The following is a 16,663-nucleotide window of genomic DNA, read 5'->3' as shown; positions in this document are numbered from 1 at the left end:
TTGTGTTAGCACCTGGTCAATACTGGACCCACTTTGATCATTTTGTCCAAAGAAAAAAAAATAACTCAAAAGGATCTAAATAATATAGGGCCCAAGAGATAAAACAAAAGAGCCTTTTGGATAAAATCATATTTCTCCAGATCACAGATTGATATGTACAAGTTGTTTTATTTCAGGGAATACAGGTTATTAAAAAAAACTTTTATAAAACATTTCTTCCATTACTTCTACTCCATTTGTTTGTTTTTGTTTCATCGAAATAAAGACACACGGCACAACTGTGGTTTACAGCTTCATTGTCCTTGTCGACTGAAAATAATGGTCCTCATGGTTACGGGTTATCATGGTTATCCTTTGTTCTTCTTCTTCTTCTTTTTTTCATCTGAGGGTCTGGGCTGAGGGGTGGGGGGTGCGCCAAGCTTCTTGTTCTTAGCTTTTTTCACTTTGTCTTTGATGGCCTGGATGTCAATTTTAGATTCTGTTGTGTCTGCAAAGACAAAAAGGGTCCATTTTTGTAATTTCACATAAAGTATATATAAACAAGCTAAATAACTAAAGGAAAACAAGCTATATGTCAACATCAGTTGTACCAAACTACAATTTACTATGATGTCTGGGGGAAGATTAGATGATTAGACATGCATATTTGGCATGCCAATCAGTTTGCCTTGGAATGGAAAATGAGAGAAGGTGTGGTTAAAAGACTGTACCTTTCTTGTCCTTCTTCACTACAGGCTTCTCTTTGGGTGGGATGAAAGCTTTGTTCCGTTCCTCCTGTCTCTTACTCAGGGCTTCAGCTTGTTTCACCTTTGGTAAAAACAAACAAAAACACACCACACACACAAATTAAGATGTAATCAGAAGTCAAAACAATTAGCTGAAGGCACCATCTTCAAAACTCCAGGCAATATGAGCATTAACTTAAAATAGATATCTGTACCAAGATCAGGGGTCCCCACGGATACCCATGGATCATATTCCACTTATAAAAACTCTTTATCTGGGCAATTCCACGGAAAATGGACTTTTTGTCACATCCATAACGCCAGTGAAATGCCTTGGCATTTGTATGATGTGAATGATAATTCATTTTTCGTGCATTTTTTCTCATTTACATTCTTCAGCCAAAACTAGCAAACGCTAAAATTTCATGTAATGATTCACATCATACCATACCATCACATTTTATTGGCGTTATGGATGTTACAAAAAAAAATTAATTTTCCATGGAATTGCCCATCTACAGCAAGTCTCTTTGCATAAATGTATATGCGTGGAGACTAGCAATTTCATCAACAATTAAGTGTTGAAAAAAATAATGATAAATATATAATTTAAAAGACTTTGGCATTACAAAATACTTCACATGGCCACTATTACCTTTATTTCACTCATCTTCTTTCTCCTCTTCTCACTCTCACGTAGGAAGAATTCTCCTGTTGCCAGCTCTTGGTCAATCTGCAAAGTTAAAAGACAAACACACACACACAATCACCGACAGTGAAAATAACATGAAATGTCATTATTTACTTAGGGGACATTTTTGTTCTTAATTTGGGTGTTTGGTGAGGTTAGCCTCCTGTAGTGGGCACGTGACTGACCTTGCTCTCCGGCTGTGGTGGAGGGAACGGCGTGTACTCCTTCTTCACCACCTTCTTCTTGGGCTGCTTGCGCTTGGCCAGGCTCTTGTGCCTGAACTTGGGGAGGAAGCGTTCCCAGCTCTGGGTGCGCAGCTCGGGGTCGCTGGAAAGCTCTCGCTTGATCATCAACGTCTGAAGCAGGGACGATACATTTAGTGCGTTAGGCAGCGTTCACACTTTTTTTCTCCTCAACAACACAAGTGTTCCACAATAGTGAGTGTTAAAAACAAATAAGAAATTGACTGCATGTATGTTGTTGATATGACGCCTTAAGGTGCTTGCACACTGTCCAAACAAACACAAACAAACAACAGTTGGGTCAGTGTGCACCATCAGTCTGTTTGTTGGTGTTTATTGGATGGAGTTGTTCAAGTCTGACATGTCCAAAAGTCATTGTTCTCAATTACGGTCTGGGCAGTGTGGACCTCAAAGTTGTTGTTTTTTTTTTTTATCTGCAACCAACAACTACTAAAATAGCTAGTTCCTTGACTTGGCTAAGATATGAAAACTGACAAGTATCTTTGTATGCATGTTTCAAATAATAGAGGATATTGCGACATGCTTTATATTAAGATGTTGTGCCCAACTTTGATTCCCTCAGCTCCAGGCCATGCCCCAGTGGCAACTGCACCCAGAGATGACAGTGTGTCAATCAGGTGGTCCAGAACAAGGATGGAACTCCTCACTGGGTCGGTGGGCACAACCATCAGCCTAACACTTTTTGCAGAGCAACCACAAGCTCTACCTCCAGCACATCTCAAACCTACTGAAGTAGTATTGATATCACAGTCAATATTCTACTGGAATCTTATTAAGTACCTTAATATTGTAAATAGGATGGATGTTCTTCATTGTGTCCAACACCACTTTCCGCACCTGTCAAGAGCAGTTAAAGGATTAATCATAAATAACTAATGATATAGATCACAGACACAATGGGCACTAATTAAAATGATGGGCAAAGTCACTCAATGAGCAAAGTGCCTCATGCATGAACTAAAGTGCATCAGGACTTGAGGGAGCATTGAGCTGACCAACCAACGTTATTACCTCTTTGAGGCCACTGAAGGGACCCAGGGCTGATACTGTGTTGCCCTGCACCATCACATAGCAGCTTGTGAGCAGCTCCAGAGCCTAAGGGGGAAAAGGAAATAGATGTAAAACACGTAAGGGCAAGTGTAGGTTTTTACATTTTACACTTTCTTTTACTGACTTTCTGCAATACAGGTCAAGACATATTCATCTGAAAGATGCAGACACAGGAGGTCCTGACATTATAAAAGTTATTAAATGTGTTCCTGAAGTATTTTACCAAACAAGAGTGCTACAATCAAGGGGTGCACTCAAAAGATGCTACGCTCTGAGTCTTCCCTGATTTATTCAATTGCAGCCCTCAGATGAAAATTAAGCACAAATGTGGACATTTGATTCATAGTAATCAATAAATATTTGTTTATATAGGGAACTAATGCTCTACTAACACAATCAAACTCACTGACATGATCAAGCATGAGCATATACTAAGAATAGTTGAGTTGTTAGTGAGGCATCCAACAAAAATCACATTGAGGAAAAATAATTTAGCATACTGTGAATCATTCATAGGGAGGGCCGCCTCTCACCTTCAATGTGGATCCCTTTGGTCCAATCAGCCTCTGTCTTCTTTTTACAAAGCGTTCTCGGTTCCGCACCAATGTGCCGATCTTTATGATGTCGCAAGCCATGTCATCTTGCAGTATTCGGACAGCCTGAGAAATTAATACAAATATTTATTAATATCTGAGAAGGAATTCTGACACACTGGCAAATCGTATCACCCATTTTCACTTGTTGGACAAATATTAGAACAAAAACACAAACCCACCTGTTCAAATGGTACACTTCGTGCCAGTAGCTTTATTAAATCTCTAGCCCTCAAGATGGCATATGGATCAAACGTCTTCTTTGTGGTCTTGACGGTCATACTTCCCTCAATCAAATCCAAATTGGCATTAATAAACTGCAAAAACATCACAATTGTGTTGTTAGTGTGCTTACTTGCCCAGTCTGCAGTGGTGGCAGTGAACACAATTGCATGTAGTAGGCTAACTTACTACTTCTCCAAGGGCTTTCTGTACAAGGGGCCAACATTCTTTCAGATATGCTTCCCTGTATTTTGGAAACAGGGTGGCAAAACTGCTCTCATCTAGTAAACCTCTGGGGTTGTCGTCTTTGGTGAAAGCAGGTTCCTTCCATCCCTCTGGTACAGTCAGTAGCTCCGATTCATCAACTGTCAATGTAAACATGTGTTAGCATGAAACTTTTATGGTTACGGTTATTCACCATGAGATCCCGAAACAAAGGTGTCCAAGACAGTAATTGGACGTACACTTCAGAAGTCGATGTTTTAGTCCAATGATAAACTAGACATGCTTGCCAACGAGCTAGGCTACGTATCTAAACAAGCCACACTGGCAAAGTGAATGGGGCTTTTATTTATCGTTTGTCGGCGGATTATTAGTTATCAGCGAATAAAACACTAGTTTGTAATCATAGATAATTCAGTCACACGTCTATTTGCATATGGAATTTTAACCAAAGTACCTTGATTTTTTGTTTTTTTAGCCTTTTTCTCAGGTGGTGGATCTTTCACGCTTTCCTCCACGGGCGGCGCCATCTTGAAACAACCGGATGTTCTTTTCATCGTTTTGTTGTAAACGCGTGACTTCCATTCGTCGGAGCATTATTGCCACCTAGTGACAATAGGCAGTAGTCTGGCAGTAGTCTACCAGTAGTCTACTACAGTAGTCTACCTCTAGGCTAACCACTCTGTACTGTCTATGGATCAGGTAAAATATGGTTGAAGTATACCAACACTGCCATGTAGGCTATGTATGCCCCCAGACCCAAACACACAGGCTTCCAAACATTAAAATCAAAGAGACAAAATAACATTACACAATATTTTACATTTATTTATTGCACTCTGCCAGAGTGGTTTAGAAGTGTTTTCACTGCAGTTACAACTAAGAGGGTCAACACCAGAAAGCCTATACTTCCTCCAAGTATTGTCACAAGCATCGCAACCTCCTTCCCTACAAAAGAGAGTGGGGGGAAAAAAATCAACATCTGACAAAGACAAAACATATGGCTACCCTTAAAACATCTCTTTCCCTCTAATGTATCTGTGATGTTTTATCCATTTACTGAAATATCACTCTAGAGAACAAACCTCTTTTAAGTACCCAGAGAACAAAATCAGATTGGCAGATAGCGGACCGCTGGTGGTATGCCGCCAGTAGCGTGCCACTTGTGGTCCCCCATTGGACCACCACCTCTTTAAATTTAACTTGTCATGAATATTAAGAAAAGTTAATACAATTATATATGGAGTATAACTGAACAAATGAAAAAGATTTTAGACCAATAGTCGCAAAATATTGGGCAATTTGTCTGCAACCCGCCAGTGGACCACCAGAGAACCGATGAGCAAAATGCCAGCGGACCGCCAGCTATGCCCCCAATGGACCGACTGGTCTGCCAGCCTCTTGCTATCTGGGTAAAAGAGAAAAACATAGCCCACCCAACCCCATACATTTCATGGCCTTAACTTACATTTTGAGTGTGTGCTGCGAGTTGACGAGATGTTACCAACCAACAACGGCCCAGCAGATACGACAGTCGATGGAGTCTGGCGTAGATCCCTGCGGACTTTGGATGACATCTTGGCAGGGCAAGTCTAGAATTCACAATCCACATTATCTTACTGACAGCTCGTTATTCTATCAAAATAACTTTGGGAGGGCTGTGGGCATTTCCTATCACTTTCTGAAATCATCAAGTGTGATGCCATTGTGCTTTTTGCAAGGTGTACTACCTCACCAAATTGGTTCCTCTTGTCCCTGAACCTTTGCAAACAGTTAATGTTAATTAGCTGACAACTGTCTATGGTGCCCTCTTTCAGATTTTTTTTTTATGAAAATAAAGTGCCTCTAAAGCCATTCCAGTGTCTTGGTGATTTATCTGGGGGGTAGAATAAATGCATGCCTAGAACTAACTAACTAAAGTAGGAACCTCAAATATTTACATTCCTAGGTTTTTTTTCAGTTATTCTAACAATGGCCACGGGAGAACTACAGGTCATGTAGGACTTTACCGTGGTACAGTTTTCATCTGGGGCACAGACTCTGGTGAGGCAGTGGATGTAGAATGGCAGTCCAGCCGGCATAGAAAACATCTGGACAGAGAACCGAGTCATCTGTGCCATGCCATTTTCTGATAGCCACATAAATGTTCTGTCAACTGGGCACCTAAAGGGGTAGTACCACAAGGGCAGAATTCCATGTACTTGTTTGTTTAGGTAGATCATACTGCACTGTCAACTTAAAACATGGAAATCTGAGTTATACATTCTTGTAGATAAACAAACATTAAAAATACGTAACGTGCTCAAATGTTTCTAAGCTAACTGTTTCCTAAAAGTCAAATGCAAATTGAATTAATGAGTTTTCAGACCTGACACAGACCAATGGTTAAACTCTGGTTCAGCATCCTTATACAGCACAGGAGGTTAGTTCTGCCTCTAACTTTCTCTAAATACAGATGCCTCTTTGTCTTTGAACGTCGTTTGAAGTGACCACCCACCCATCTCTGAGTAGTATACCCTGGGTTTTGTCCAGAGGGTTGCTGCTCTCTGTTGCCCAGCACGTCACCACTTCCAGAAGTAGATCAGATGCAAAGGTGTTGTGTGCGTTCAGGATCACCTCCAAATACAGGAAGTCGTCCGGATAGAGGGTGACGGCATTTGTGTAGTTGTCCGTAAACGAGTCATCCTTGTACAAGGCCATGACAACCTCCAGGATATGAGAGGAGTTGGATTCTACCAGTGTGTAAGAGGGCACCCTGAGGAAAGGTTGAGATATTTACTTATGAAAAACTCATGTGAGTACTGGCAAAATCATGGTAGATCATAAATGTTACTTTTTTGGCGCAAACAAGTCAAGACCTACATTTTTGTTGATTACAATGAAACAATACAAATATATCATTCTTCTGTTTGTTTCTCAACACAATGGTCAGAGATAGACAAATGTACTCTTTCCGATAAATGAGAAAACGTTTTTTGATGGGAAAAATGGGAAATAGGCCTAAAGATGGCAACTAGAAGAAAGAAAGCAGCTTTCAATAACACATTCATTGATGTAGTCCGGAGCCTCTGTAGTCTTACCACTCCAGGTGGACATTCATCTCGGTGTTGTGGAGGTAGCTCGTGGGGTAGATACACTTCCAGACCACCTTCAGGTCTCGCCGAGTAATGACCATCTCTCTGCTCAGTGTCACCGTCAGCACATTCATGAACTCAGTGTGGGTCCTGTTCACCTGGGCACCAGGTTTGGACAGTAGAATGATTTGTTAAAGTGGTTTGTAACTAGATGTACCGCATAGCGGTACAAAATATGACCGCCGCTCAGTCCTGTACATCCGATCCGCGAAAATAAATCACACTTCAATTTGTCTCCATATTTTACTCCATCCTCCACTCTTGAAACTTTTGTGTATGCTTGTTTGGCATGCCTGAGTGTGTGTGTGCGGCTGCACAGAAAGTAGCCTACTGGTGCTGAAAAGGTGAATAGATTGTAGAATAGCCAAAGAAGATGTAGCACTGTTATAAAACCTTTAAAATCTCTAAACAATCACAAGTAGGGCAGTTCATCACAGTTCATCCATTGCAACTGGATTGATGAAAGGTCACTTACACCTGTAGGCTACATTGTATTTGGGAAAAGCAAAAGGTATCAGCATAATGTTATTTATTTATTTATTTATTTATTTATTTTTTTTATGTATTTATAAACAAAAACATCTCTGTCAGTTCCATGCCGTTTTCAACAGCTATCAAAAACAAAGGTCATTTTTGGATGGATGGATTTTTTGTGAATATTTCTTCTTCTACATAAGATTTTAGTCATCTTTAGTTCATGTAATACTTTATTGTCAATGCACAAATTAAGTAACAGTAGTCTGAAACGTTATTGTTAATGCACAAATTAAGTAACAGTAGTCTGAAACGAAATGCTGTTTTACATCTAACCAGTGGTGCAAATAACTGACATGTCCAAATGGGCCTTGATGAAATGCGTCGCTAGACTGTTCATACACATTTTAACGGGCCAAAGTTGAAGAGCTTTTGTCCGTTATTGTTCGTGCAAATATAGGCTGATTCATGTTCCCTTGCATTGTGTAACTGAGGTCCATGGCTAGTCTGGCTTTCATCAGACCAAGCCCAATCTTTTAAGAAATCAAAAAATAAATAGCGGGCAGATCAGGCTGGGTTCACCCAGCCTAGTCCATAGGCACCGATATTGTTTAATTTTCAGATTGAGATATACACGCTCTGGCTATTCTAAATGCAAAAATGCATTAGGGAGTTATGACAAAACTGTAACTAACAAACTAGATCCTAATAGAAAGCTGTTAGCTTCCCTAAGCTACAGGTAGGATTATAAGGTAGGCCTATTTACAACATAAATTGTCAATAGGCTATGCTGGCGACACAAATAAAATCTCCTTTGGAAACCAATGGCTTACGACTTACAGTATCAAAGCGGACTTAAACTGCCATATCGTGGCGAAAAGTTGTTATAACATTCAGCTCCATGAGTCAAGGAAAGCGCGAATGAAGTAGCCACTTCTAAATGGGACCCACTACACATAGCTTAAGGTGTGTTGCTAAAAGCAGCCATAATGAAATGAAGGTGTCATTGTTTGGATACTTCACACACACGTGCGTTTTTTAATTTCACAGACTACAACTACCAAGCTGTAATCAAAGCACATCGATTCCCCTCTCACACCCTGCACGACTTAAAACTAAATAAACAGGCGTCTCAGTCTCACGCATGTATAGGCAAAACTGTATCAGACCGGTGTAACGTTGGTAAAATCTTCCATTGCACAGAATGATTTTGTAGCGTGCAATAAATGACAGTCGAAAGATACAAACAGTGCTGCTATCAATTTTTTGGTATAACCGCATTTATAGTTTTCTACAAATGCAATCAATCAAATGGGCCTCTACCACTCAACCAACGCTTACGGTAACATTACCTAGGTCCTTATTGATATTACAAGATTAACGCATTACCTGCAGTAAAACCAAGCATGTCCGATAAACATCCTCAGATTTATTTCGGCTTCAAGAAGAAATGGGAATTAAACTTCATGTGAACATCGTCCTGTCCTTATTAGATGTTCGCTGCGGTAAATTACAGTCCTTGTAGGAAGTGTCCATTGTTTTCCCCCAACCCACTTTTAACTTCCAACAAAATTACGTCTCACTGCAACGATGCGCCATCTAGTGGACAAACGACTACTTATCGCCAATACTGAAAATGCAGCCATGATGATGATGATGAATATTTATTTTGGCTTTCTTTTGATCCTACTGAATTTGTAATTATGTATCGGCCGTTCTAATACCGATAGTATGTGGGTGCCTGTGTGTGTGCATGTTTATATGTGTGCACCGCCATTTACAGGCCAATGAGTGTACAGTCACTAAATGTACACATAACCTAATTTTTTTAGACCCCCCCATGGATGAAATTCTACGAAACTTGGCATACCCCCAGACCCCAAGAGAATGCCAGGTCAATCATACACATAAAATTTGGTGCAGTTCTGAACATCTTAACTGAAGATAGGGGCGATTAAAGCAGAATAATATTGCATTTTCATTTTTTACCGGGGGGGGTGCAAATCACAAATGAGTGATTATGAGCCAGGTTTATGTGGGCCCTTGAGACCAACATACCATAAAAGAGAACTGTGTCTGCCCACAGAGAACTGTGTCTGCCCTACACTCCTTTCGGGGGGTCCAGTCCAGCGGGGGGGCTGCAGATCAAAACGAAAAATGACGGTTCCATGCTATCCATGTGGGGTACATGCCCACCAAGTTTTTGTGTACCCCGGTCTTTCAGTGTCCCGGAATCCTTGTTGGTGTCGCCACTAAATGTACACATACGTTATTTTATTGTAGGGCCCCCATTGACCGAAAGTACACAAAACTTGGCATGCATTCGGAGGGTGTCATAATGATCCTACACTTTTAATTTCGTGCAGTTTTGACCTTGTCAGCCAGAGATATTGTGATGAAAACACCTAATTTTTTTTGCTTTTTAATTTTTAACTAGGTGGCGCTATACATGAAATAAGTGGTAATGGGATGGGTTGACATGCCCCTTAAGACCAACATGCAAAAAAAAAAGGTGGACCTCCTAGGCCCTACGGTTCTCGAGATATTCACAGAAAACTGTCTCCGCCACCTACAGGCCAGTTGGTGGATAGTAACATAAATTAATTTATTGTGTGGCCCCCATGAACGGAATTCCACAAAACTTGGCGTGCATACAGAGGGTGTCATAATGATCCTACACTTCCAATTTCGTGCAGTTTTGACTATGTTAGGTCAGAGATACCTACAATTACAACACCTCATTTTTACTTTTGTGTTTAACTAGGTGGCGCTATACATGAAATTAGTGGTTATGGAATGGGTTGACATGGCCCCTTGAGATCAACATAAAAAAAAGGTGGTCCTCCTAAACCTTACGGTTCTCGAGATATTCACAGAAAACTGTGTCTGCCCTACCCTCCTTTCGGGGGGTGCAGTCCAGCGTGGGGGCTACAGATCAAAACGAAAAACGATGGTTCCATGCTATCCATATGGGGTTACATGCCCACCAAGTTTTGTCTACCCCGGTCTTTCAGTGTCCCAGGAATCATTGACGGAAATTTGGACATGCGAAAAAAAAAAAAAAAAAAAAAAAAAAAAAAAAAAAAAAATCTGACTAAACCTATATGACCGCCGCTTCGCTGCGCGGCGGTCATAATAAACATCAGTACATACTACATATCAGTACATACTCCACGAACTCTGTAGAGTTTGGTAGCTCATATAACATTAAAATCTTCGTAGATACATAATTTCATTTTCCATTGCAGATTGTATTCAATAGCAACACAGAGTGCTCATCTCCCTCTTCTTTCTGTTAAACCGTCTTTAAATGGTAAAGTCTTCACACAGACAAGAGGGACACATGTGTAGACCTACCACTATTCTGGTGCCACAGTGACTGGGGTGGTGCGATGCCCTGAAGTAGTATAGGGTCCCACTCTCTGAAACGGGGCATTGCCCGTCATTCAGGACCACGGTTACGTTGCCCCCTAAGTAGTCCACCAGATGTGCCTTGGCAACACTGCCCGTGATGAAATCTTGTGAGCACTGTGTGAACAAGCCCTTCTCTGGAGACATGGGGAACACAGAGGAGAAGACAAAAAACCCACAGGGCATCTATACTATACAGATATACCACTACTTGTGAATATGGTACTTTTGATTATTTTTAGCATCACATTTTTCACCAAACTGTGTAACTGATAGGATTTTTAAATCCTAAAAAATAAAATACATGGAGATTAACAGATAAAGAACACAGCAAGTGGCTTCTACGATCTTAATGCTTTGATTTGATTATATTAAATGTATTATATTAGTGATTCTTACCACGGCATGCTGTGGTTGGACTTAGGAAGGGACTGATATCATAGTAGCCGCTTTGACAGACACAGGTGTAGGAATCCAAGGTATTGATGCACACAGAGTGAGGAGTGCACTGGTTTAGCTCAAGCATGGAACACTCATCCGGGTCTAAAAATATGCAAAAAGCAGAACACCACAAAGTGCGCACTCAAAAGTGGACCAAACAAGCATAGTATTAGCTATTGCCATGGTTCCCTCTCCAATGCAACATGCCATGTGTACAAATGGGGCCTGTTTACATTTGTTTTAAGAATGCGTCCTGGGTGATCCAATCACAAGTTGTCAGCCGAGACCCATTATGGTTTACACATGTATTCGAGGTGTACAGCCAGAGACATTGCTGACCACTTGTGTTTAGATTGCTGCTATTGCTGGTCACATTCAATAGAATGCATTAGCATTTACACTACAAAAGAGATGTGGTCAAATGCGTCTCAGACCACCTCAGCAAGTGGTTTGAGTAATCAGATCACAAAGCGTCTTGGTGATTGCTTACACTTGTATTTAGAACTGACCACTTGTGATACACACATACATTACAATGGGCAAATATCCTGAGCAGGTTATTTCTATCGTGTCACCATATAATGATTATTAAATAGGAAATACACCATGAACTGATAATTGAGAGGAATCTCCATCTCACCATCCCAGTAGATAATGTCATCATTGACTGTAATTCCAGTTTGTGAATGAGACCGGATAAATGTTAGCATTTCAGCTGAAGAGGATGGAACCCTTGCCTCTTTAACAGAGGCCTTCCTCATCACAAAACCGATTTTCGTCTGTGTTCCATTTCCATAGTCTTCAAATGTCAAAGCATCAACACTTTCAGGGTGGGGGAAGTCTTTGACAAGCTCTGAGATCTAAGGGGAGACAATATGGGACAAACTGAAAAAATCTTTCCATTCCTTTCAATATTTCATTGTTTGATTCGACCATCTCTTCCTTTGATCAGAAGCTCACTTTGTTTATGACGATGCGCTTCAGCTGAAGTCGTGGTGGTGACTTTGGGTCCTCTAACTCGGGAGGCAGCCTCCAAGGTACAATCATGGCCAGAGAAGACCTCATAAAGTCATCAGCTAGGAAACATTTAAAGAGTTAACATGTTGGCTTATACCAGTGGTTCTCAAACTTTTCCCGTCATTCTCCACTTTGGATGTGGGGAATTTTCAAGCCCCACCTGACCCCATCACCCACCAAAATGGTAACGTTAAAATATTATTGTCACATTTTGGTTTCACGTTACATTTCCCATCTCAGTCCCATGGATCCGATGGTCCTTTAATTTATATGTAGGCCTGTTTATGATGCCTATGTTTATGTGGTATGTATGCTATGATCTTCCTTGTCAAAAAAGAACGGCATAAATAAAGATAGGCACAAAAAAAAAAAGACACATTTCGCTTGTGGCGCCCCACCTGTCATGTCTCCATTCCCCATTAGTAGGGCCTTGTCAGTCTGACGGACATCCACCTCTGGCGCTTTCCGTGCGTCGAAGCACAGCACCACCCTGCTGGGGGACTCCCACCCGTGGCACTCCTCCCACACCTCCAGCACGTAGGGCAGGCCCGGGGGCAGATGCCCCAGAGAGAGCAGGGGCTCTCGAAGGCGTCCGCTCCTGACCGGCGAGCCATCCTCGAGGGTGAGACTGTAACTGAAGGCCCCGCCGGGGCTGGAGGGGCTGCTCCACAGAGCGATGGAGTCTTCCGCTTGATAGCGCAAGTCAGACACAACCCTGGGACCTTAGGACACACAACAAACACACAAAGACACTGGAGTGAAGATGCTGTTGGGTATGGGATGATATGATGGCCAAATGACTAAAAAAAAATAAACGTGTCAATCACTGAACAGAAGACTGTATGACCTTGAGCCAGTAAGGTGACTGTTGGTGGGGGATAGACACCCACTCAAGCACATCTATACACACCTGTGTGTGTCTGAAGGGTTTTCACATTCATGACGATGCTCTCGCCACACACAGCCTCCACCCTGGCCGCGTAGTGCTGACATGGGACCAGACCCACCACCGAGTGGGTGGTAAGGAACGTGGAGGCCTGCAGTGCCCCCTGGTGGTACACTTTGAACACTGCGATCAGTGAGGCATCCATGACCGACCAGCTCAAAGTGTAGGTGTCTGGGCCCGCAGAAGACTGACGGATGCTTTGGATTGAAGAATGGGCTGAAAGGCAGATGAGATGCTGAACCGTAAATTATGAGACTAAATAAATTTGCCACAGGCCATAATGTAATATTGGCAATAGAAAGACAGAGTGTAAAATAAAAGGCATCACTGGTATTCAATTTGATAAGGTTGCATACCTTTGCTTTTTCTCCTCCACATAAAATCTAATGAAACACATTAGACCTTCAGTCTACTTATATGCAATATTACTGAATGAACCCTCTTGAGTTAACCTTGGGGAAAATTTACCTTGATTGTGGGTGGCAACAATGAGAGAGGATTAATGACCTTTTACATTTCTATAAAAAGTGCAATAAAAGATGAAAGGTTACTACCCAGTCCTGGGTGCCAAAAGGAATTTTCCTATTATTGTGAGGATAACACTGGCCTACAAGGTAAGGCATCCTGACCATATAACTAATCAGATTATGCCATAGTTTCTTCACTGAAAGGTTAATCTAACACTCCAGTACCCATTATTCATGTTTTCAGTGCTCAATCCAAGTGTCCAAGTGAGGCCAAAATCATGGTACATACATAATATATACCCCACCACTACACCATAAGTGTGCTTGAAGTTGGTTCTCCCTTTGGAGAGACTTTAGGATCGTGGATTACCAGAGTTCCCGTCAATCATCACGGTCTTGCTGGTGCGGGACTCTATGCCGGACACACATACCGTCTGGAGGCCGAATTGAACGCGGCTGCACGGTGGCAGGTCGGACGCGGTGAAGATGAGCGGCTGCCGCGTGTGCCGGTAGACTGTCTCCTCGACCACGTGGTCTGTGCCATTGAGGTGTAGCATTGTGAGCAGGAAGAGAGAGAACTTATTGTTCCTGGGGCAGTGCCAGGACACGGTCACCTGACTGGTGTTCCACGAGGTCACCTGGAAGTTTCTGGGCACATCTGGATCTATCAGACAGAGACGGAGAGAAATAGAGATCAAGTGTGGAGAGTTTTACACACAATATCATTTTTATTGTAATGAATATGGATGGAGATATCTAGCGTTCTAAACATGTCTATGCAGCACAAATGAATGCTCAGCACCATCACTGGCTTAACGTCATTACTTAGCTTTCGTTACCACATATTGAGAGTTTTCAAAGCCTACCATAATGATTCAACTCTTAATGGATGGTGAAAAGAAGATGGTTTTAAAACATTTCTGGGAATTGCTTTGGGAGTAAAATTTGTGTTTTGATTATACAGAGGCCAAAACAACGGTAAATACTGAAAGCATGGCTTCAGAATGACTACTGTCATTTCTACATCATTCATTGTATTACAAAACTACACCTTAAGTGTCTTTACCTGTGATGGTGGACAGACAGGTGACCGAGGGTCTCGCCGGCAGCTCGTGGCAAGCCACATAGGGCATGCATCCCTGGAGACTGCTGAAGCGGTAGTACTGAGCGTCTGTGGTGTCCACACTGAGTGTAGTGTAGGCCCCCAGCTCCCGGTGGTAGATGGAGACAGAGGAGTGATGGTGGGTCTGAGGAAGAGGGGGCGTGGGGTCGTGTGTGTCTCTCCAGGACACGAGCAACATGTAGGAGCTGTGGGACTCCAGTTTCAGAGGAAAGCGAGTGGTGTGGCCTGAGAAGCCACAAAGCTTTTACTTCCACACTTAGTAAAACACATGAACACACATGCATGAGTTGTAAATGTTTCGTGCATTAATGCAAACTATCTGACTGCTAATTTAAGAGTGACATACCCAACATCAGAATGAAGTCTTCACTTTGATGGAGATATAGAGGGTCTTTCTCACATGCAAAAAATTGCTCGGGTGAAAAGACACTGAATGCATCCTGTGAAGGCCAAGAATTTTCACAATTCACTTTCTACATTCACAAAATTCTACAGTGTTATTAGAATACATAAGTACAAACATGTAATTGTCATGCATGTCTGTCACACTCACCACTGAAAATTCATTGGGTGTTTCCTCTATTGCAGAATCTATACTTTGGAGCTCTATGGTATGTAAGCCTATAATTTTAAGCACAATACAGTAGCCATTTTACACTATATACTGTGCCAACTCAAATATTCATTCCTTTCTTATTTTCTACCACTGTTATGTACTACTTTGGGATGATTTAGGTATCAAATACATATGGCATACCCCAAAAGACTGTTCTGCAATGAAGGGTAAAATAATAGAAGAAAACTCACTGTCACTGACAGAAAATGTCCAAGTTCGCGCAAGGTCTCCATACTGAAGTTTGAGAGAGTGCCGCTCGGATGTTTGGACGGTGAGAGAGTTAAATTTTCCGAACTTCCCAATGGACATCAGTTCAGCTTCATTCAGCCACGCACTGATATTTGGTCTGTGATTGAGATTAACCGCAGGGGCCCCTTAACGTGTATCAAACAAGCAGGTGGTATCAAGTTGTCTAAGAAAAAATGTTTACCTGGCAGTAGGTGTAGCGTTTGTGTCCTTCAGCAACCAGCATATGGAGAAATTGTATATGGTGCAGTCACCTACGCCACACAGAAATGCATTTAATTTATTAAATGAAATGTTGTATGTAAATCAACATTGGAGAAAGGGGTAGACTGTGCATGGGCTTGGTGGACCTTCGGATAAATACAGCCATGCTGTAGCCTACTTGGCTAATAAAATGATCAGTTTGTAATATGGCAAGTTACTTACCCAAAGAACGTGAGAACTGGATGTGCACGGATATCAACGCAAATATTACGATGTTCTTGCACATCGTCGTCATTCTTGCGTAGAGTTGTTTGATTACTTTCAATGTTTTAATTGATGACTTTGATTTGTTTGGCTATAAAGTTGTCACTTCAGGACTTGGCGTAATCAAAACTTGTCGCACGAGTGCGCACAGCTGACTTCTCCCGTCAAGTAATTAGGCTGTTTCTGAAAATGAGTTTATTTCCAAAGAAATGGTAATGACATCGATTGAATATACCCAAATATCAACCCCATACACATCCATGCATGTCTAAGTGTACGTAAAGTTATATTTGGGCCTGTAGTTACATAACACGAGACTTTGTGGTTTGTACCACTGACCACATAGGCTACACAATTACGCATACTCTTTAGGCTATACTGGCCTTCTTTTTCTCTATCACACACACACACTATATTTAACAAGTCCAGATTACCGATACAATAGAGGCCATAAAGAAGCTGTCTCTCCGAAATGTGAAAACAGTGAAGAGGATATGTACATCATGGGAACCTGCATTATCCCATTTGCTAAAGGGCAGACCAGCTGCTTTCAA

General features: G+C 41.7%; 2 protein-coding genes across 2 annotated transcripts; both read right to left on the bottom strand.

Moving 5' to 3' along the window:
- Positions 1 to 148: 148 nt before the first annotated feature.
- Positions 149 to 4,384, bottom strand: krr1 (KRR1 small subunit processome component homolog). The gene is made up of 10 exons (XM_048268298.1): positions 4,224 to 4,384; positions 3,734 to 3,909; positions 3,505 to 3,639; positions 3,263 to 3,388; positions 2,691 to 2,774; positions 2,460 to 2,516; positions 1,602 to 1,772; positions 1,381 to 1,458; positions 711 to 807; positions 149 to 487 (listed from the first exon to the last, which is right to left on the bottom strand). The coding sequence occupies exons 1-10, from the start codon at positions 4,321 to 4,323 to the stop codon at positions 348 to 350; spliced, it is 1,164 nt and encodes a 387-aa protein (XP_048124255.1). The 5' UTR covers positions 4,324 to 4,384; the 3' UTR covers positions 149 to 347.
- A 211-nt stretch (positions 4,385 to 4,595) lies between these two features.
- On the bottom strand, positions 4,596 to 16,597 carry LOC125311025. Its single transcript, XM_048268833.1, has 18 exons — positions 16,068 to 16,597; positions 15,826 to 15,895; positions 15,587 to 15,741; positions 15,333 to 15,400; positions 15,126 to 15,219; positions 14,723 to 15,004; positions 14,027 to 14,320; positions 13,154 to 13,405; positions 12,642 to 12,965; positions 12,187 to 12,302; positions 11,867 to 12,086; positions 11,185 to 11,328; positions 10,732 to 10,922; positions 6,847 to 6,998; positions 6,264 to 6,521; positions 5,776 to 5,929; positions 5,235 to 5,358; positions 4,596 to 4,714 (listed from the first exon to the last, which is right to left on the bottom strand). Exons 1-18 carry the CDS (start codon positions 16,138 to 16,140, stop codon positions 4,596 to 4,598), a joined length of 3,090 nt encoding a protein of 1,029 aa, XP_048124790.1. The 5' UTR covers positions 16,141 to 16,597.
- Positions 16,598 to 16,663: the final 66 nt, after the last annotated feature.

Source organism: Alosa alosa, chromosome 17 (assembly GCF_017589495.1).
Source record: "Alosa alosa isolate M-15738 ecotype Scorff River chromosome 17, AALO_Geno_1.1, whole genome shotgun sequence".
Classification (NCBI taxonomy): domain Eukaryota; kingdom Metazoa; phylum Chordata; class Actinopteri; order Clupeiformes; family Clupeidae; genus Alosa; species Alosa alosa.
Note: the sequence above shows the minus strand (reverse complement) of the source record. Positions and strands in the feature narration are given on the sequence as shown.